At 52.6% G+C, this 20,210-nt stretch overlaps 1 protein-coding gene across 1 annotated transcript in view; it reads left to right on the top strand.

Annotated features, from left to right (window-relative positions):
* The window catches only part of OTOF (otoferlin), a 112,918-nt gene that overhangs the window by 86,138 nt on the left and 6,570 nt on the right, over positions 1–20,210 (top strand). Inside the window, exons 20-39 of the mRNA XM_072857688.1 lie at positions 76–166; positions 1,044–1,160; positions 2,387–2,539; positions 3,021–3,210; positions 3,603–3,727; positions 4,952–5,086; positions 5,575–5,736; positions 7,164–7,283; positions 8,419–8,580; positions 8,872–9,034; positions 9,980–10,110; positions 11,691–11,720; positions 12,390–12,527; positions 12,931–12,997; positions 14,963–15,087; positions 15,766–15,900; positions 16,841–16,978; positions 18,256–18,383; positions 18,970–19,140; positions 19,711–19,871. Coding sequence (XP_072713789.1) covers positions 76–166; positions 1,044–1,160; positions 2,387–2,539; positions 3,021–3,210; positions 3,603–3,727; positions 4,952–5,086; positions 5,575–5,736; positions 7,164–7,283; positions 8,419–8,580; positions 8,872–9,034; positions 9,980–10,110; positions 11,691–11,720; positions 12,390–12,527; positions 12,931–12,997; positions 14,963–15,087; positions 15,766–15,900; positions 16,841–16,978; positions 18,256–18,383; positions 18,970–19,140; positions 19,711–19,871 — 2,642 coding nt within the window. The remainder of the gene's footprint in view (positions 1–75; positions 167–1,043; positions 1,161–2,386; positions 2,540–3,020; positions 3,211–3,602; positions 3,728–4,951; positions 5,087–5,574; positions 5,737–7,163; positions 7,284–8,418; positions 8,581–8,871; positions 9,035–9,979; positions 10,111–11,690; positions 11,721–12,389; positions 12,528–12,930; positions 12,998–14,962; positions 15,088–15,765; positions 15,901–16,840; positions 16,979–18,255; positions 18,384–18,969; positions 19,141–19,710; positions 19,872–20,210) is intronic.

Raw genomic sequence — 20,210 nt, 5'->3', positions numbered from 1 at the left:
ATCCAGCCTGCCATGGCTCCTTGGGGAGAGCCCACGGGCTCCCACGGGATTCATGCTGCCGACCTTTTCCACCAGGCGCTTCGTGACGTTGGCTGACAAGGACCAGCACCACTCTTCCCGCACGAGGCTGGACCGGGAGAGGCTCAAATCCTGCATGCGGGAGCTGGTAAGTGGGATTCAGCCAGCCAGGGAGGAAGATTCATGAACAGGGGCTGGACCTTGTCAATGCAATGGGGAACTTTGGCCCTTAGGCATGCTGATTTCCAGTCTCTGTGGATTGAGGGTTTGGGGTTTCTTTCTGAAGAGAGAAGCTCAAGAGCACTTCGGTCCTGCACGAGTCCCAGGTGGCACTTGGGTCCATGCTGCTGCCTCCCTCCACCACACTCTGCTTTGCCTTGGAGAGAAATCCAGGAGTACAGAGGAGGAGCTGCATTACTGTCAAACAGCTGAGGAAACTGGGAGGGAGTAATTTAGGGGAACCCTGCAGAGCACAGCTGCTCCAGGGGTAGATATGGTCTAGATGTTTGGGGCTGGTAGCCCAGCTCCTTGCAAAGGAGTTGGAGGTGCAAAAGAGATGCACAACGAGCAGGTGGCTTATCCAGCTGGCACAGCCAAGGACACCAGCTTCAGTAGCCAGCTGCATCCTACAGAGCAATGAATTTAACATGTGAAAGCCTCCACATCCCTTTTCTGAACTGTCAGGTGCTGAATTACAGCAGGGTCAGCAGAAGGGGAGAGACTATCCTTAACACCAGGCTAGAAGCCACCCCAAAATGCCCTAAGTACAGCTGACACCTCTCTGTCCTGCACACCTTCCGCTGGGACAGACGTCTCTGCACGGTCAGGGGCCCTCCCTGCATCCTGCTCAGGCTGATGAACAGGTGTCAGAAGTACCATCACCAGGATGCACATGGTGGGATTAAGGCATCTGCCTCCTCACCACCCTTTCCCAAATGCCAGGGACCTGCCTGGTGCTGCTCCCTTCCCTGTGCTCCATTCTGCTTTTGCTTACGTGATGTCCTTGGGCTCCCTTTTAACCGCAGGAGAACATGGGACAGCAAGCCACAACTCTGAGGTCGCAGGTGAAGAAGAACACCATGAAAGACAAGCTGAAGTTGGTGCAAAACTTCCTGCAGAAACTCCGGTTCTTGGCAGATGAGGTGAGTCCCTCTGCACGGAGAGAGGGTGTTGTCTGGGTCAGAGCATGCCAACAGCAGCCTGGGATGGATGGAGACCTCTCTGCAAAGCCTGTAGGCAGGAGAGGTCCCCGGTGGCCCAGGTCTTGTGCAAGGAGCCACTCCAAGTCTACGCACTGCCCCATGCCTCCCAGGCTTGCCTGTGCACTGCTGGGTTGGAACGAGTCACCGCTAAAACAAATTTAAGAGCTCTTCCCAGCCAGTAACAGAGCTGGGTCCTCTTGCAGCTGAGCTGAAGGCATTTCTGCCAGCCTTAGCCATGGCAAGGCCTCGCAGTTCCCTGCCGGATCAGTCATCGGAAGGTGGCACATGTCCACACAGGGTTAAAGTCAGCAGCAGGGAGCCGTTTCTGATCCTGGGTAGGTAGGGAGTTGTTAAAGTAAGTGGGTCTTCAAAGGGCTGTGGGATAAAGCCCTGTCCTCTTGCGGAACTCAAACCATCTAAGTTTTATTGCTGCAGCGTACTCTTGCTTCACTCCAGCTCATGGGTGAGAGATAATATTGGAGTTGCTCACAGCATTTCCAAAGGGATGCTGTGTCTGCAAAATGTTTTTTCCTTCCTTCAGAAAAACACACCATTCCTCTTATATTTTTACAGTTTAGGACTGGGTCAGCCATTGGGGGTTACTGGCCCTCATGGGAGCTGTAGTTCTTGCACCTCCTGTTCTCGTTTCCCATGGCAGGCTGCCAGCCTCGACTACATATTCTTTGTTACAGCGAGGCCTTCTTCGGCTTTGACTGGCCACAGCAGAACGTAAACCAGACTATAAGGTTTGATGGGACCTGTCCAGACAGGGAACCTCTTCTATAGTAAGGAATGAAGGTATGGCCCCTGCCCTACAGTCCCCATGGCCACTGTATGAAGAGAGAAGGAAAATCTTTAGTCTTCTAATCCTTTTTTTTTTTTTTTTAAACTAGAACAAATGTAAATCCCAGTTTCTTTCCTGCTAGGAAAGAAACTCTTTTCTTTTCTTCACCCTGCTGAGCTTAGCTCTGAGCAGCTTTTCTTAAGCAGACAAGCTTCTGCAGTGGGAGGCTCAAAACCATTTCAATGGCCCTAGTGTGGCAATAGGAACATCCATCTTCTGTGGCATCTGTTGAATTTGCCTTCAGAAGGTCTCCAGCCCGGCTGGTGCCTCAGTGGTCAGAAAGAGCTGAGACACTGACAGGGCTCTTTGCTGGTGTTCACAGCCCCAGCACACTATTCCCGACATCTTCATCTGGATGATGAGCAACAACAAGCGCATTGCCTACGCCCGCATCCCTTCCAAGGATATCCTCTACTCCATTGTGGACGAGGAGATGGGCAAGGACTGTGCCAAAGTGAAGACCGTCTTCCTCAAGGTGCCGATCTGTTTTTCCTGGGGGAACTGCGGCCAAGAGGGGGGAGATGGAGGAAGGACAGACTGAGAGGATGGGAGATGAAGATGAGAGAGCTGTGTATCCAGTTTTGCTGGGGCTTGAATACTAGGCAAAACAGACCCATACTCTACTGGTAGGGGTGGAAGTCTGCTGCTAGGAAGCGTGAACCACTGATCTTACCCAGTCTGGTAAGTGAGAAATGTTTGGAAGGAGAGAGATGTTTGCTCCAGCTGGCCACAAAAGAGCATGCTGGCTTAGAAAGAGGAAGCCAACATGGTGGGAAGAAGATAATGCATGAGCCAGAGTAGTGTCATGATCCAAAATGATGAGGGCTGGGTCCCTGGTTTTAAGGGGCAGCAGGACAAGCGATGCACCAGAAGGAGCTGAGTGCTGCAAGAGATGGTCTGTCCATCTCTAAGGCCTTCCCTATATCCATGTAAACTCTTCTGTCCTTTGTGCCCAGCTGCCTGGGAAGAGAGGGTTTGGACCCGCTGGCTGGACAGTTCAGGCCAAGATGGAGATTTACTTGTGGCTGGGCCTCAACAAACAGCGCAAAGACTTCTTGAGTGGCCTGCCCTGTGGTTTTGAGGAGAAGAAGACTGCCAGAGGCCAAAACCTGCCATCCTTCCCACCCATCAGCCTCCTTTACACCAGTAAGAACTTCCTTCCTTCCTGGGTCTGGGGACAGGACATGGAGAGGGCAGGAGGGAGCCCAGCTGGACACCACTTGTGCCAAGGGCTTCCAGGAGCTAAGGAGGAAACAATTCTAGTTGTCCCAGTGTACCTCACTGCTCCCATGGCAAGCTGGGGTGTAGGAACTGTGCACCCTCTTCCCTACCCCGTTCATAGCTGTCATTCTGCACACCACAAGCAGGACATCGAGGAAGTCCGTATCCATTCAGGACTCAAGCTTTGAACCCATATCCTTCATCAGTGCTGGCCCTGAGCAAAAGCATGCCCCTGAGACCTCACTCTGCAGGCTGAGCCCCACAGCTGGGCTCCAGGGTTGCGTATCAAGCTGTCTCACTTCCCCTCTCTCTTGCAGAGAAGCAGGTTTTCCAGCTGCGAGCCCACATGTACCAAGCCAGGAGTTTATTTGCGGCCGACAGCAGTGGCCTTTCGGACCCCTTTGCACGAGTCTTCTTCATCTCCCAGAGCCAATGCACCGAGGTAAACACCATCTCCTGACCTGGAGGGCTGGGCTGGGCTCTGCCGTTGCATGTCCCATCAGCTCTCCACCCTGCTCTCCTGCCACAGGTCTCGTGACTGCTAGTGAATCAAGGATTAGGTTGATCATGGGGTCCTGGGGTGGGAAAGCAGTCACAGCACTGGGGCTTGACTGTCTCCAGGAGCCCCTTCCCCACGAGCACCTTCACGACACGTCCCCCCACACCAGCACACAGCTATCCCATGTCCCTGTGGCCGTGATTCACCTGTCTGGTTAGGAGAAACTGGAGCGTGTTGAAGTGGGTTTTGTGTCATCTTCTCCTGGGCTGAGGGCTGCCAAGCTTTAGCAAGATTGGTGGACACTGGAAAAAATTTGTGTCTGCTTGCCTGCTGTTGGGGTTTTTTTTCTCAGAAGAGTCCTTGGGAGATACCCCATGGCTCACTGGCCAAAAAAAATGTGCAGCAGCCCACTAGTGCTGCCAGGCACTGGAGCTGCAGCCTGACACATGGCTGAGACAGGCCAGGGCTGTGCTCATTCTCCAGAACTCACCCCCGTGGCTGCCCTGTCACAGGGCACTGTTTCACCCTGATTTTACAGAAAGAAGCAGATGATTAAGCAGAGCAAATAAAAACATCAGAGCAAGGGGTGAACACTGCGAGCTGCAAAGCATTTCAGACCTTTAATTCCCCGTCCATTCAGATCAGGCTTCAGATCCTATTGTGGATTTGTCCCATCTCTTGCCCCATCAGCCCTACGCTCTGTATAGCACCGGCTGCCTTCACTCTTTGATCCAATAAACAGCTGCAAACCAAAGCGCTGCATGGAGGACATCGATACCCAGTAGACTGCAGACAGCTGTAGTGTACACATCTGCATCACAGCGCTCTTAATTCTCTTAATAAACAGTGGGGACAAAAGGACCCCTAAAGAGTACAGTACTGCTCATCTATTTTAGCCATACACCTTAGGAAGAGACAAATTGCACCATAAAAACATTGCTTTCTTTCCACTGCTTATAAAGAAAACCTGGGGCGACTATTCTAAAAGTAATGGAGCCTTCACATTGTCCACAATGTCCGAGATAGATAAATATTTTCAAAGCATTGCCCACCCTAGCACTGCTAATATCCTGGTGCAGGAAAACTGAGACCAACACCCTGTCTGCTGCCCTTGCACAGGGCATTAACCCCTGGCCAGAGTGGTAAGTCCCTCTCCCGTTCTTCCAGGTTCTCAATGAGACCCTTTGCCCGACCTGGGACCAGCTGCTGGTCTTTGACAATGTGGAGCTGTATGGAGAAGCTCATGAGATGCGGGATGACCCTCCCATAATTGTCATTGAGATCTATGACCAGGACACAGTGGTAAGATGAATGCCAGCAAAGGAAAATGTTTATGATTTAGATGCTGCTCCGACTCCTGAGTTGGAGGCAAGGCTGATGGTGCAGAGGATGTGAGAAGCAGCTCTTCTCCTGACCCTTGGAAGATGGTCCCCACCACACCTCCCATGGCATGAGCAGCCTCTGCTGCTCATTAGATCTTGGACTCAACTTGATGATATCTTATTTTTGGAGAGTGAAGCAAGAGCTTTGGTGAGGCTGGAGGCAAGGAGACATTAACTGAGTCTTTCCCTTTAGAAAAGCTGCTCAGCCCTGGCCTCCTTGCCATCCCAGCCCTAGGCCACCTCCTTCACCTTATCTGAAGAAGCCAGGGGTGAAAGCTGGCACTGAGCTTTGGTGTCCCAAGCCCAGTGGGCTGGTCCTGTTCTGACCACGATGGGGAGAGCTGTGAGGCTAACTTGGGAGACCTCATGTTGGGTCAGCAAACCCAAGTGCTCTCTTTGCCTCTCCAGGGCAAAGCTGACTTCATGGGCCGCACCTTTGCCAAACCGGTGGTGAAGATGTCGGATGAGCCCTACTGCCCCCCGCGCTTCCCCCCGCAGCTGGAGTACTACCAGATCTACCGGGGCAATTCCACAGCAGGCGACCTGCTGGCTGCCTTCGAGCTGCTCCAGGTACCAGCTGGCCAAAGCCACCCCAGACCAAGGGAGGAAAAGGATGGGATGGAGGGTTGCAAGGGAGCGGGGCTTAACCCGTGCTTATATATCTTAGGTGCTGCAAAGAGCAGGTAGTTCGTACGTCCTAGAAAAGCTAGAAGGGTTTAGCACAGCTACCAACCCAGTGAGAGGGCAGCTCCTGCCCAGTTATGCTGGTCAAGATGATATGCAGTGAATCCCAGGCATCCTGCTGGACAGGACACCCCACTAAGTGTTGCGTTAGCCCAAACTCTGCATCATCACTGGGATATGGGAGATGCCAGTGGGAGTCCTGGTGTTCTCGGAGATGCCAATTTGAAGGTCTCAGGAAAAAGGGGTGTGGATTCATAGCAGCATCCCAAGAATATGGTGAAATTTTAGCCTTGTAGTCTGTGGGGGTAGCAGAGTTAAGCTCTCCCCCTTTCATGCCTCCTTTCCCGTACACTGACACTGTTGTATTTGTATGGACGTGTCTCAGCAGTCTCCTGGTGTGCAGGGGGCAGGAGATGTCCCAGCTGAAAAGAGAGAGGCCCCAGCAAACTCTGCACAGTGCTGGTGGGTTCGGCTGTGCAAGGACTGACCTGCCGCAGGCACCTCTAATGCAGCTGAGCACCAGCCAGGGCCAGCGGTCCCAAGGCTGGCCTCGCATCTGTGCGTGCCGGGAGCAGGCAGTGCTTGGGGAGGTGGACCCTTGGGACCCTACATGCTCCCTCCACCTCTGGGTCCCCCTTTATTTCCAAGGAGACTTTGCTTTACATGCCTGTCTGTCTGCAGTGTCCTCAGATGCCCCATGATGATGGTGAGATTGGGGCAGCCTTGCAGGCTGCTGCTGAGCCTGGTGTCCCACTCCCCAGGGTGCTTTTCCTGTCTCCTTTGCCTGCCAGGGCAGGTGCTCATCCAAGCCCTTTTTTCCCCCAACTTTCCTTGCTATGGGGTGGTTTCTCTAGGGCCTGGCTCACATAGGATATTTGATCTCCCTCATGTCCCAGGTTGGAAACGGGACCTGAAACCTGCTCCTGGGCTGAGCTCTTGGACTATTTCTGCACCTCTTCACACCCAGCCCAGGCAGATACAACTCCTTGCAGGAGGAAAAGGAACATCCCTGGGGCTGGGGTGCGTTGGCGGGCTGAGAAGTTTGCTTTGCTGCTGGGTTTGTCCCGTGTGGAAGCACAGCGCTGCCCAGCACCTTCTGCTCATGTGTATGCCTTTTCCCAAAGTACCTGCACCATACAGTCAGCTGGATGCTCAGGAACCCTTGTTGCTCTTGCACCCTCTGGGACAACACAGACCCAATGCATGAGACCAGGGTGTGCCAGTTACAGTTGAGACTGACAAAAAAAATGCTTCCCAGCAGCTGAGCACCAGTTCAAAGGAAAAGATCCTAATCCATGCTGCATCTCTTCCAGATTGGCCCCGGGGGCAAGTCAGACCTGCCCCCAATCGATGGCCCCACAGACATGGACCGGGGCCCCATCCTGCCGGTGCCACTGGGGATTCGGCCAGTGCTGAGTAAATACAGAGTGGAGGTAATTGCCTTGGAGCACCAAATTTTCATGTTCAGCATTATGTGGGGCAAGAGAACCTGTCCATGGGTGTTTGAAGGCCAAGGAGGATCTTTGAGGCTCTGATGACTAGCTGGGCACCAAGACCAGATGTCTGCACTGCAAGGATCTGTCTGTACTGGCTGCACAGGGAGTGAGGCTGCAGCAGCCCTAAAAGAACCTGGATCACTCCTTGCTGTCTTAAATGTGGCCACCATAGCAAGTCTAGAGCCCTGCCGTAAATGTCGTTTGGGCTGAGATGCAATGCAGGGCACATTAGAGATACACGTGTAATACATCTCCACCCGCAGCAGTCAGGTGAGCTGCATCCGCCAGTCTCAGGCATCAAGGGCAGAATGAGTCTCATGTATCTGCAGATATCTAAAGGGTGATGCATCCAATCAGGGTCCCTCTCCCTTGGTTGTCTCGGTGGTGATCCAGGCAATACAGCCAGTGACGTTCATTGCACAATTCAGCCATGGTTGTAGGTATCTCTGTTCGGGTGAGATGCTGCTGACCAGATCTCCAGGTCGCTAGAAGGATCCTAGCTCCTGGTCTTCCACACATTTGCAGCTGGTTAAGTAAATTATATTCCTCTGATGGATACAGCCATGGGGAATCAGGAGGTGGAAAAATCTCAGTTTATGGGAACTTTTGGTCATGGTGGCAGTCGGTTATCCTGAGAAGGACGAGGCAAGTTCCCCCAGTGATACTGATATCATTTTGACAAAATGATGGCAGCGCTGAATCAAGAGCCACTGTGGGTGGACAAAGCTGGTCTGGTCCTGCTCTGTGGGGTCCCATGGCAGAAAAAGGCTAGAAAGGGAGAAAGGCAGAAAAGGGAGTGTTGAGGGCAGCAGGTTGGAGATCTTAGGCTGCTGCAGATCAGGTGTGGGGTGGATTATGTGGGGTGTCAAAGAGAGACTGTGCTGCAGCCCTGAGCCATGTGGAGGAGGAGAGGATACTTCGGGGATCCACCACTGCCCAAGTGATGACATTTTGCAGCAAAGTCCCTGCTCCTGGGGGATGTGGAGAACCAACTCCTTTGGCTCCAGCCTGGCTTCAGCCAGGGGCAGTCCACCTCACATTCATACTCTTCCTTCTCCTCCTCCTGCTCTAGATCTTGTTTTGGGGGCTGAGGGATCTGAAGAGAGTGAACCTGGCCCAGGTGGACCGGCCCCGGGTGGACATTGAATGTGCTGGGAAGGGGGTCCAGTCAGCCCTCATCCAAAACTACAAGAAAAACCCCAACTTCAGCACTTTGGTCAAGTGGTTCGAAGTGGTGAGTGTCTCCTCTTCCCCCGAGCCCTCAGCTGAAACCCAGATTTTCTGGAGCCCAAACCATGGTTCCTAGCCCCTTGCTTCAGTTTCCCCACGGCAATGGAGGACATGAGCTCCATCCCAGTTGGTGATAGCCTTTCTCTGATGGCTCCCAAGCCATGCAGGAGCTGCTCCAGACCTCTTCCTCCAACATGATCCCTGTTTTAGTCCCTACTGGCCTTTCCAACCACCAAAGTAGACATTCCACAGCCCACACCCAACCCTTGATAACCAGCACACCTTTGCTTCCCAGGACCTCCCGGAGAATGAGCTGCTCCACCCACCCCTCAACATCCGGGTGGTGGACTGCCGGGCTTTTGGGCGTTACACCCTGGTGGGGTCCCATGCTGTCAGCTCCCTCCGAAAGTTCATCTACCGCCCACCAGATAAGAAAGCCCAACACTGGAATATGACAGGTACCAGGCTTGGGCCATGGGGACCTGGCTGGTATGGGTCATCGGTGGGGCACTGCATGCCACTGAGGGGCACGGAAAAGAGGGAGATGGGTTGTAAGGACTATGGGGCATTGCCTGCTTGTTGGTTAAGCAAGCAGTGCTTCAGGGTTTGGGTCAAGGGGGTGAGAAGGCACAGGGTGTGAGGCCATGAGTCCCCTTTGATTTTTTGATCTGTGGGTCTCACTGTGATAACCACGTGCTCCCCCTGATACCTGTAAGACAAGAAAGGCTGGTTAATCTCTAACATCTCTGCGGCTTCATGACTCTGCACTCCCCAAATGTTCCTCAAGACTGGGAGATGAATTTGCCATGCTCCGTGCCTGCTGCTGCTATTATTTGAGTAAAGACTAAAAAGCTAGATTGGGGGTGGCCGCCCTCTCAATCCCAACCACCACCTCATCTATCAGCACCAGAGAATTCCCCACAGCAAAAACCATCTCAAACCCACTTTCCCTGCACCCAGCACAGCAGTCAAGGGCTTGGTGAGCCACAGGAATTGCTCACCTCCTCCCAGGCCTTGGTGGAAGTGGAGGCACTCTTGGCTGGGCAAAGACAGGAGGTCTGCGGGGGGATTGCCAAGGGCCATCCCTGGTTCCAGCCAGAGGTTTGGACCTGTCCATGCCAGATGACACTTTCAGGGCAATCATCTTCTCTGCCTCTTCTCCTCTGGACACTGGTGCAGGTGAAAAAAACCAATCCTTTCTCATCATCTGCTTTCCTCTGCTATGGAAGGGGTTTTTAATCATGCTGTAAGGGTCTGTGCTCATTTCCTCTGCTCTTCTTCTCTGAACAGGGCACTCACACATCACTCCTGCATGAATCCTGTAGGATCTCACCTGAGGTCTCAGTTTCTCCTCTACACTATCCTTCTCTCTTGTTCTTTCTCTTTCTCTGTCCTCTGTCCAGCTAAACACCTCAACAGCTATCTGGCAATGGCCAACGGGGCCCATCGCTCTCGCCCCACAGGGGAGATCGTTGTCAATATGGAACCTGAGGTTCCCATCAAGAAGATGGAGACGATGGTGAAGCTGGAAGCTGTGAGTATCCGTATGTCACCACCATTTTGGCATCTCTTTCCTCACTGGATTGCCAGTCTTTGAGGGATTCCACCCAAACAGAAGCCGCCTTGTCCTGCTGAACACGGGGTTGGGCTGATGCCTGGAATGAAGGGCCTTGGGTCATTGTCAGTCCTACAAATTGGCCCCTTTCTGTCCTCTCTGAAATGAGCTGGTGCTTGCTGCCCAGAAAAGGACTGCCCTGGGCTATGCAAATTAGGCAGCTTTATGTTTTCCTCAAAAACAGTCAGATGGGAATGAGCACCCACGAGCACAACCCTGGCCCTGTCTGTGACCAAGGCAGACACAAGTGACCCATCAGAAATTCCCCATCTGCACAGCTGCAGCGATCCTGCCCGTTCAAAGCACTGCACACTGCGCAGCCTCTGCAAGCAGCCAGAGTCACACAGATTTCCCTGAAACTTTTTTCCTTTTTGCAATAGTTTTGAGACATTCAGATGGCTACATCAGCTCTTTGAAATGCCCGTTCAGCAGTCCGGATGGGTGGTCAGCGTGGTGTTGCTGCACAGCCACTGTACAGCAAGTCTGAGCTGTACAGGACACAGCAGATGTGCGTGGCATAGAGCTGACCCAGGCCCACAGAGTCAGTCTGAGGCAGCCAAAGCTCTTCAGACCTGTTGTGCTTGCCCTGAAAATTCGGCACTGTACGCATTGGACAGGCAAGGTGTCCCAGAGGCGTCAGGCTTTGTTCACAAACTGAATGTGCCTGTGCCCATTTTCTTGCCCAGAACAGGGATTTCAACTCCTTCTTGTACTCTTTCCAGAGCTTCCTCCACAAAAAGCAACAGATTTCTTTTTGCAGGAGGCCCTTTGCAGCAACATACACACACAACCCCCTACACAAGCAGCACATGCGCATACATGTGCCTATAGGCAAGTTGTGGGCTCCAGGTATGCATGGCCCCTCACGTGTGCGCATTTACAGAAAGGCTGTGGCACATACAAAGCCTCACAAGCACACATGTACAGATACATACACATACATACACCCCACAAGGTCCCTGGTGCATTTACATATGCACTGATATGTAGAGTTCCTCCTGTGTGCACAAGAAGCTGTATCATGTCTGTCTGCTCACACAGCTTCATGCAACAGGAGCTACAGGATGTGTGTGCATGGGTGTCTCGAACACCCCAACACCCACATGCTTCTTGAAATCTACCCCAGTAGCTTGCAGACCTTCCTAGATAGACAAGAAAAGCTCCAACAGAGCAGAGAGATGTTATCCACGCTGAAGGCCAAAGTGTCTTTCCAGACCCCATCCCTCACTGTCTGGGACTGTGGTTCTCCCTTAGCAGAGCACAAGAGAGAGATCTCCCACGCGGAGATGGATTTGGTGTGTGTGTCACAGCAGATATCTCCCCTCTATGCAGAGGTTTCCCAGCCAGGGCTCTTCATTCAAGGCATTCAGTTCCTTCATCCTTGGGGAGCTGTCTGTGACTTCTGATGCATGCGTGTGCCAGTGTGTATTTGTACTCGGCTGAGGCTGCGCTGCTAACCTGCTCTCCCTCTCCCTGTTCCCTTCCACCCTGGGCGGCAGAACTCCGATGCAGTGGTGAAAGTGGACGTGGTAAGTGATGGATCTGCTCTGCATCCCTGCTCCCAGCCCTCCACTCCCTATCCAACCCTTCTGTGCGGCTTTCAACGGACCATGCATCCTCACCAACCCCAAGATAGGCGCGTACCAGTGCCCCTTCGTCCCAAGGCAGAGACAGAGCAGCGTTGTCTCATCAATAAATATAGCAGTGGCCTGGTCCTCGCAGATTGGGAAGTGCTTCTGGGCCAGCACTTCTCAGCCCAGCTGTGCCAGGAGGAGCAGGGCAAGCAGCACCCTGTGGGAGAGATGCTGGTTAATCCCACCAAAACCAGATACCAGCTGCAAAAGGCTTTATTGCACCACTAAGTGGGCCCAGAGGACTTTGCTGGGCAGAGGGAGGATTGCTACCGTGTAAGATTCAGGTGCTGCAGCGTGGGAAATGCATGGATGAAAGGGACGATGGATGGGAGGGAATGTCTCGGGACTCTGACACTGTGTCTCTCTGGAGCCTTGGGCATCTTGCTTTGCTGCTCTGTGCCTCAGTGTCTGCAGCTGTAAAAGGGGGAAAGTGCTAATGAGGCCACCCAGCCAGGAGGGTTCGGCCTTCTCAGGTGCTTCACCCACCACCTTTGCACTTCAAGAGACATTTCACTTTCATCTGGTCCTTCTTATTCTCTGTCTTTGCTTCCCTTGTCCCTGCAGTCTGAGGAAGAGAAGGAGAAAAAGAAGAAGAAGAAGAAAGGAGGAGGAGGAGGAGAAGAAGTAGAAGAGGAGGAGCCAGACGAGAGCATGCTGGACTGGTGGTCCAAGTATTTTGCTTCAATTGAGACTATGAAGGAGGTGGGTGCAGAGCAGAGGAGGGGTGTATGTAGCAGGGGAAGAGGAAAATGTTTCCTGCCTGCGAGGTCTCACCTATTTCCAGCTACTTCCAAAGGCTTGGGGCTATGCTGCTTTCCTCGCTAACCTTGCCTGACTGTCAGCAAGGCTTTTTTTTACCTGTCAGAGCTGAGCAGGATTCCTCTTCCTTGAGTGCACTCTGGGTGGACTTTGTGACCGGTTTGTACTCAGACGCAGGTATTTAACAGCATCAGTGCTGAAGGCTGCACAGAGCAACTTTGATTTCTCCAGCGCTGCCAGAACCTCGCTCACAGCGCAGACGGGAAGAGCGAGCTGTGACCCTGAGTTAGGCATTTCCAGTGAGCGCAGAGGCACCCACTCTCTGTTCACTTCATTTCTCCTCCAGCAACTCCGGCAGCAGGAAGCAGCTGCAGCAGAAGCAGAGGAGAAGGAAGAAATGGAGATTGCAGAGGGTAAGCAGGTTGTGAACGAGGGAGGGAGCACGGCAGGGAAAGGTGGGACCAGGACTCCTTTTGGTGCTTGAACACCCCTTTTGGAGCATGCCGTTGCTCTTCTGCCAAGCCAGATGCTCACAGCGTGTTGTATATCCCCGTGCAGGATCAATTTTTATGGATGCATGCCTGGTGTGGGCTGTGTTGGGCTAACATGCTAATGCCAGGTGAATCCAAATCAGACCATGGTATTGTGACAGCCTCCAACCCATCCATGCTGGGAGGAAGGCCATGTGCAAGTAATACAGACTAGTGACCAGGATCCGTGTTATTGTCTGGGGACATTTTTGTGCAATGACAACTTAGTATGTCATTAAATGTCCCATCGCTTTGGCCGTGCAGATGTGTTAGCTATAGGACTGTGTGCTTGAAGTCTGTTGAGCACACCAACTAATAGATACTTCTAAATCACCTTCATGGAGTTTTCCATCCTCGTTTTGCAGGAGGCTTAAAATTTTTTTTAAATTTTGCTCTACTTTTGCAAGGGAAGATTCAACCAGGCAAAAGGTCTGGGGATTCATCTAATCTGAGTGCTTTTACCTGCGTGTAGAGGCTTCCTTGTCTGCTGTTCTAGCACAGAGAGTGAAGAAAAATACCCAGTTTTAGGGCAAGTTCTCTGACCTATTTTCAATACTGTGTTACGATAAGATGAATTGTGCCCTAAATGCATTTTTCTCTGAAGGAAGTCAGGGGTCTGTAGCTCACATGGGGTGTTGTAGATGTCTAAAGTTGGGTGAGACGAATTTTGTACCGCAAGTGATGTGGGCCAAGAATACTGGTGAGTTGGGTCATGTTGGTCAAGGGTGACTTTGTCCAGTTGCAGCCTGGAGGCTCCTTGCCAGTCCCACCAGCAGGGCTTGGATGGGTTTCCCTGAGGACTTTCACTCATGCTTTCCCTATGTCCCACATCCCCATGACAGCGGGTTGCTGTCACGCCCGGGCAATCCAAAATCCATTAGCTGAGAAAAACACAGAGCCTGTTTTCTTTTGGAAGACTAGTCTTCATATGACGAGAAAGATGAGGCCGGGTCTTGCTGAGCTTGGAGACAACTCTGAGCAGCTTCTTCCTGGGGTTGCTGTCATGGCAGGGCTGCTGGGGGGTGTCTTGTGTCCTGCATTGTTTTCCTTCTGTCTTCTGCGAAGGGTCCGTTTCCCCTTGGCACTCCCATTCCTTCCTCCTTTCCTCTTCCACATTAAGTCTTTCTCTGTTGTCATCTGTCCCCATCTGCATTGCTCAGCAGTCATGAAAGCTGGCAGAGGCAGAGATGGATGGGGATTGTGGAGGGGTGGGAGAAGTGTTCTTTGAACGCGCCCTTCCAGGCAGCCTGTTCCCAGTGTAGTTGACATCCCTGGCTGGTGGTTGCTCTGATTAGAGACCCTAACAGCCCATCACTGCAGCTGGTCATGGGCAACACCTCTTTAAGGGCAGCAGCCTGTGCTCTGGTGCTTGAGCATCAAGCACTGTCCCCTCTGTGATACATAGGCTGGGGTTTTATTCTCCAGGCTGCATACAGCAGGAAAAGCCTCCACTAGCAGGAAGAAAAGGAGATGTTGTGGGCAGGATCAGGTCTTCTCACTGCTAGTGAAGCTAGCCAGAGCCCAGCACTCTCAGTCCATGTTTTGTAGTCCCCCAAGTGACTTGTGCTCAGGTCAACTTTGGAAGCTCCCTGCACAGAGACTTTGGGCTCCTGGAGATGCTGTGACTTGGGCAGCGGTGGCCAGAGTCAAGGAAAGACAGGAGAGGGCTGGGATGGGAGCTGCAGGCAGTAGCATCTGTCAGCTTTCATGCTCCTCCTGTTTGAAGGACTTCAATCAAGTCCCCCGTCCCTGTCTCCTCCACCCCTCCTCACCCTCATTTCCATCTCCTCCCTCCCCGCCACTTCCCCTCGGACTCAGAAATCAAACTTGATGACTCTCCCATGAAAGGCTCCAAGGGTCAGGCGAAGAACAAGGAGAAGTCCAAGGCACCCAAAGACGATAAGAAAAAGAAGCAACAGTCAGCCCCTGAGCTTCCCGAGAAGAAGAACAAGCAGAAGATTGACGAACTGAAGGTGCGTATGTCAGCAGGGGAGGAGAAGACCCTGCCTGCTCTGTGGCAGGCTGGAAGTCTGGCAGGATGGCAGTCCCCTGGAGATCAGAGCAGGATGGATCAACCCTGCATGAGGCACCTTGCCTATCTGAGGGTTATCTAACCCTAGGTCAGATGTGCCTTGGGACTGCCAGCTTCTCTCCATAGTTTGAAGGTGTCAGAGGTAACAAGCTTTACAGAAAAGGGGTTGCCCTGGGCTAGGAGCATCCTTGGGGCAGCTTGGATGTGCCCTGGCTGGAGGGGAGAGTTTTCCAGCCTGGCCATGGCTGGCCCAGCCAGGACTCAGGGCAGGGATGGGCTCTGGTTCAATGTGCTGGCCCATGGTGTTTATTAGGATTAATGTAGTCTGTGATTCTGGGGCTCAGAAGGGGTTTGAACCTGGGTCTTGCACAGAGCGGGGAGAGCTGCCTTGCCCATTCAGCTGAGCTTCCCTCTTGTACGTTATCAGTTCGGGGAGGTGCTTGTGGCATCAAGGTCCAACCCAATGACCCTGGAGATCCTTTCCGTTCCTAGAGAACTGGGCACTGGGAGCCGAGGTGTCCATGTTCCCTCTGAGTTGCCTCAGGCAGTCGCCATATCTTTTCCTCACCTTTTTTTTCTTTTTACCTAATTCCCCTCCTTTAACTTTCTGTCATCTCAGGTCTTCAACAAAGAGCTGGAAACAGAGTTTGATAACTTTGAGGACTGGCTGCACACCTTCAACCTGCTCCGTGGGAAGATTGGGGACAACGATGACAATGCAACAGAAGAGGAGCGGATAGTGGGGAGGTTCAAAGTGAGTTTGGTTGCTGAGTCGGGCCAGGGCAGGGGCAGCTTGGGGAACCCTTGCCAACAGGTTTCTCTGCTGAAGCTGGTTTAGCAGGAAGGGGCTGGGTGCAATAGAAACCAATTTGCATTGACCCAGCTGCAGCACCCTGCAGGGAGAGAAGGCCTCCAAGGATAGCCCCAGAAATCAGATGGCTTCAAAAAGCGCATCCACAGCGGTGGTGATCTGCAGGCAAACAGATCCTTGATGATTCTTACAGAAGGCCAAGGGAAAAGCAGATCCTCTTTCATGCCCACTGTGGATATAAGTCTTGCCCTGGGTTATCTCTGTGAACCATTTTTCACCAATACCGGTCACCTGGGCTCACAGCCATGTTGCACCATTGCCAGGACCCACGCAATGTAGGAGCACATCTGTCAGCTATGATTCTTGGACAAGAACCTTTTTGAGGGTGGGATCCTGGCCAGACAAAGCCTGTTGATGCCAGTTTTGCCCTTTGTTCGCTTAGCAGAGGAGATGAGCAGGCAGTTCCCCACTTTAGCTAGGATCAGATTAGGGGATTAGGATTAGGGGAGCATAGAAATCAGCAGTATTTCAATGTGGTAGTTCCCAGACTTTCCAGCCTATCCCTTGTCAACCCTTTTATTCCCACTGCTTTTGTCCTCCTGTCAGTTTTATTCTCGGAAATACCTGTCCATAAGCAGCTTGCTAGCCTGATTCCCCTGCAGGCCTCCTTCCCTTTGTCCACTTTCTCTGCTCATGGTTGCAACCCCTGAAGAGGTGCTTGCACAGTGGAGGAATTTTCCAGATCTGGCCTGTCCGTTCCAGCACGTGGCTAGAAACAGGGATATTGACTGGGTCTTCAGGAAGTGTGGTTTGGGATGGGTCTGCTTACCCTGAGCCCCTGGACAGCAGGACTCTCATTGGGCTGTGCACTCCCTCACACTAGGGCTCCATGTGTGTCTACAAAGTGCCGCTCCCTGATGATATCACCAAGGAAGCAGGATACGACCCAAACTTTGGCATGTTCCAGGGGATCCCCAGCAACGACCCCATCAATGTGCTGGTCCGAGTCTATATTGTGCGGGTGAGTATAACTGTGTGGTGTAGCAAGGCGTGATCCTGCGCTCCCTTCCATGATGCACAGCCGGGAGCTGGTCCCAAAGCTGTAGGGATGTTGGTTTTTAGCGCTCAGTGCATCAGGGCCAAGGATGCAGCATGAGGAGTGAAGCAACTCATTGATGGGGACTTGAATGGTGTCTCCATAGCTTTTGCTCCAAGCACTGGGAGCAAGCCAGATCCAAGCTCCTGCCAGATCCAGAGACCTTTCTTCTGGTATGTAGGATGGACCGGCGTGTCTGTCCTAGTGCTTAACTCAAGTTGAATAATTTGGATCAGCCTGGACTGCGAGGTGCTGGTTCCTTACATAGCCATGGCACCTCAGTGAAGTACATGCAGAGCCAAATAGGAGCTGGCAGGGTCTAGTAGACCTGGTTGAAGGGCATGGCACCTCCTTGAACACGCGCTGAGCTAACGCACGTTTCTTTATATGGAGTGTGCTCTGGAAAAAGTCCTTTTCTGACCTCTAAACTAGTCATCCGTGTGTCCCCAAGCATGTGAGTGAGGTACTGAAGCCAGGCACTTAAGAGGGATCTCAGTCCTGCTAGAAGCACCCAGGCTGCCTTTTGTCACCACCTTGTCCCAGTGTTTTACAAACGCAACCTCCTTTCGGCTCCATTTCCCACTAGCCTAATTCTCCCTCTGTGCTGCATCCCATTGCCCAATGGGGTCACGAGTCTCCCATCCATCACCAACAGACTGAGGCTGCAATGGTAGACACCAGCCTGGTCAGCACCACCACCAACCAGGACCGGCTGGATGTGTCCTGGCATGGGCATCTGCTGTTGTGTGCCATGACGGAGGTTAGGACTGAAGAGTTTGGGGACACTCACCCCCTTTATGGGAAGAAGCCAGAAGCCCTTGGCCCTCATGTAGTGAGTGGAGAGAATAAGAGGGGAAGGGGACAGTCTTCTTGACATCTTGGTCAGGTTGTTGCTCGGTATTTCTTTAGTGGAGCCTGTTTCTTTCCACTGATGAGAGAGATGCCAAAGGAGACTGTGGTTATGTCTTTCTGAGGGGACACAGCCAGCCCCAACCCCTCCCCAAACCGGGACAGGGATTAACACAAGGCAGGATGATTTATCCCCAGTTTAAACCAAGCCACTCTATTTAGGAGGACCAAAGAGCTTATCTCCATGCCTATGGCCAGGTAAGGCCAGCTGGTCTCAGGGACGGAGAACGGGGCCATCCCTGAATTCTTCGCTACTATGGATGGCACTGATGTGTCTCGTCTGTTCCCTACAGGCCACGGACCTTCACCCAGCTGACATCAATGGGAAAGCCGACCCCTATATTGCCATCAAGCTGGGGAAGACGGACATCAAGGACAAGGAGAACTACATCTCCAAGCAGCTGAACCCTGTCTTTGGAAAGTGAGTTGCCCCAGCCCTGTTACCTGTCAGCACCTGGAACGGGTGAGTTAAGCCTGAGCCAAGCTTGCCAGCCCTTGGACCTGCACCCTAGCCGTCCCGCAGCCCAAGCAAGGCTCAAAAGATGGGACTCGTCCAGAACTTTCCTTGCAAGCAGTGTAGGTGTCCTCATTTCAGCCATCTGTCCTTCTTTGCCAGTGGCATGGTCGATATAGTAAAGGGTATTTAAGAAACATCCATATCTGATCAAGATTAAGTACCTACTTCAGGAATCATTAGATCTGAACTCCAGTGAAAGTATGGCCTGGATCTCCAGTGACACACAAACTTAGTTTCAGGGCTACTGACATTCAGGTCAAGCAATCACCCTGGGCCACCTCCTGTCTAGGGCTGCTGGATCTGAAACAGCCTGTGCAGAGATTTAGTTAAAACCCCAACCTCAAATGCCCTGCAGTGGTAGATGCAAATTAAACAGTGTCCAGTGCTCCAGACTGGAGCAGACCCACCTCACCCATGTGTCTGTCCTGAGTAGCAGCCAAACCCTTCAACAGCTTTTCTCTTTCCCCTTACCTGCTTTCCCCTGGCCTAGGTCCTTTGACATCGAGGCCACCTTCCCCATGGAGTCCATGCTGACAGTGGCGGTGTACGACTGGGACTTGGTGGGGACTGACGACCTCATTGGAGAGACCAAGATTGATCTGGAGAACCGCTACTACAGCAAGCACCGAGCTACTTGTGGGGTGTCACAGACTTACTCCATGTACGAGCAAAGTTTTCTCTGCCCAGCCTTCTGCCTGGCCCCATGTCTGTCTCATCTTCCACACCAAGCCTAGATCTCCTGCAGGAATCTCCCTCCTTCACTGCCTGCTAATGGAGGAGTCTGTGCTGTACCCTCACTCTTAAGACAGGTTTTGTGACCAGCAAAGCAGGGCAGCAGTGGAGCAGGTTGTAAGGAGCCCAGGGCAGGGAGGAAGGGACTGAGGAGCACTGGTGGGACTGGGTAGAGGGGTGAGGCCAGAGCTGAAATAGCAGCAGGGCCAAAGGAGCAATGCTGAGCATCAGGAGTCAAGTGGGGTGCGCTGGGGATTTCAGGTCTGAGTCAGCACAGAGTAAAGGGGCTGGCGTGGAAGGTGCTAGCAAAGTGTAGAGAGGGGGCACAGAGGGACCTAGTCTGCTCTGAAGTTTCACGTTTGCTGCCTCAGATCCTTTCCCTGTGAAACCTGGGTCTGTCATGGCAGTAGCATTTGTTTTGCTGGCAGAGGGGAATAAAATAACTTTTTTCCCTCCAAATCTTGCTACTACTTCACTGACTTTTCCCTTCTATTCACAGACATGGTTACAACACCTGGCGTGACCCCATGAAGCCCTCCCAAATCCTGTCCAAGCTGTGCAAAGAGGGCAAGGTGGATGGGCCGCACTTTGGGCCAGGAGGAAGAGTGAAAGTCGCCAACAGGGTCTTCACTGGCCCCACGGAGATTGAGGATGAAAATGGTACCTGCCCCATGGGATGAAGGTTGTGGAGGGGAGCACGGTTCTGGGGTGTCCCCTCATCATCCAGGACTGGAGACAGATGTAGTGGCCCCATCACCCCAAAGCAGCACTGCAACCACTCTCCATCCACCACCTTAAATGGACTTTCCAGTATGTGACCAGTTAGACAGAGTCTTATAGACCACCCAGGCCAGTGGGTTACTCTCAGAATCACTTACGGGCATCCGTGGCATAGCACCACCAAAGCTGCCTTTGAAAACTTCCTCCTGGCAGTGTATGCCCAAGGAGCAATGAAGACAGCCCACCTGGATTTTCCAGGGTTTAGGAAGCCATTCTCCA

Source organism: Ciconia boyciana, chromosome 3 (genome assembly GCF_034638445.1).
Source record: "Ciconia boyciana chromosome 3, ASM3463844v1, whole genome shotgun sequence".
In the NCBI taxonomy this organism is placed as follows: Eukaryota; Metazoa; Chordata; class Aves; order Ciconiiformes; family Ciconiidae; genus Ciconia; species Ciconia boyciana.
Note: the sequence above shows the minus strand (reverse complement) of the source record. Positions and strands in the feature narration are given on the sequence as shown.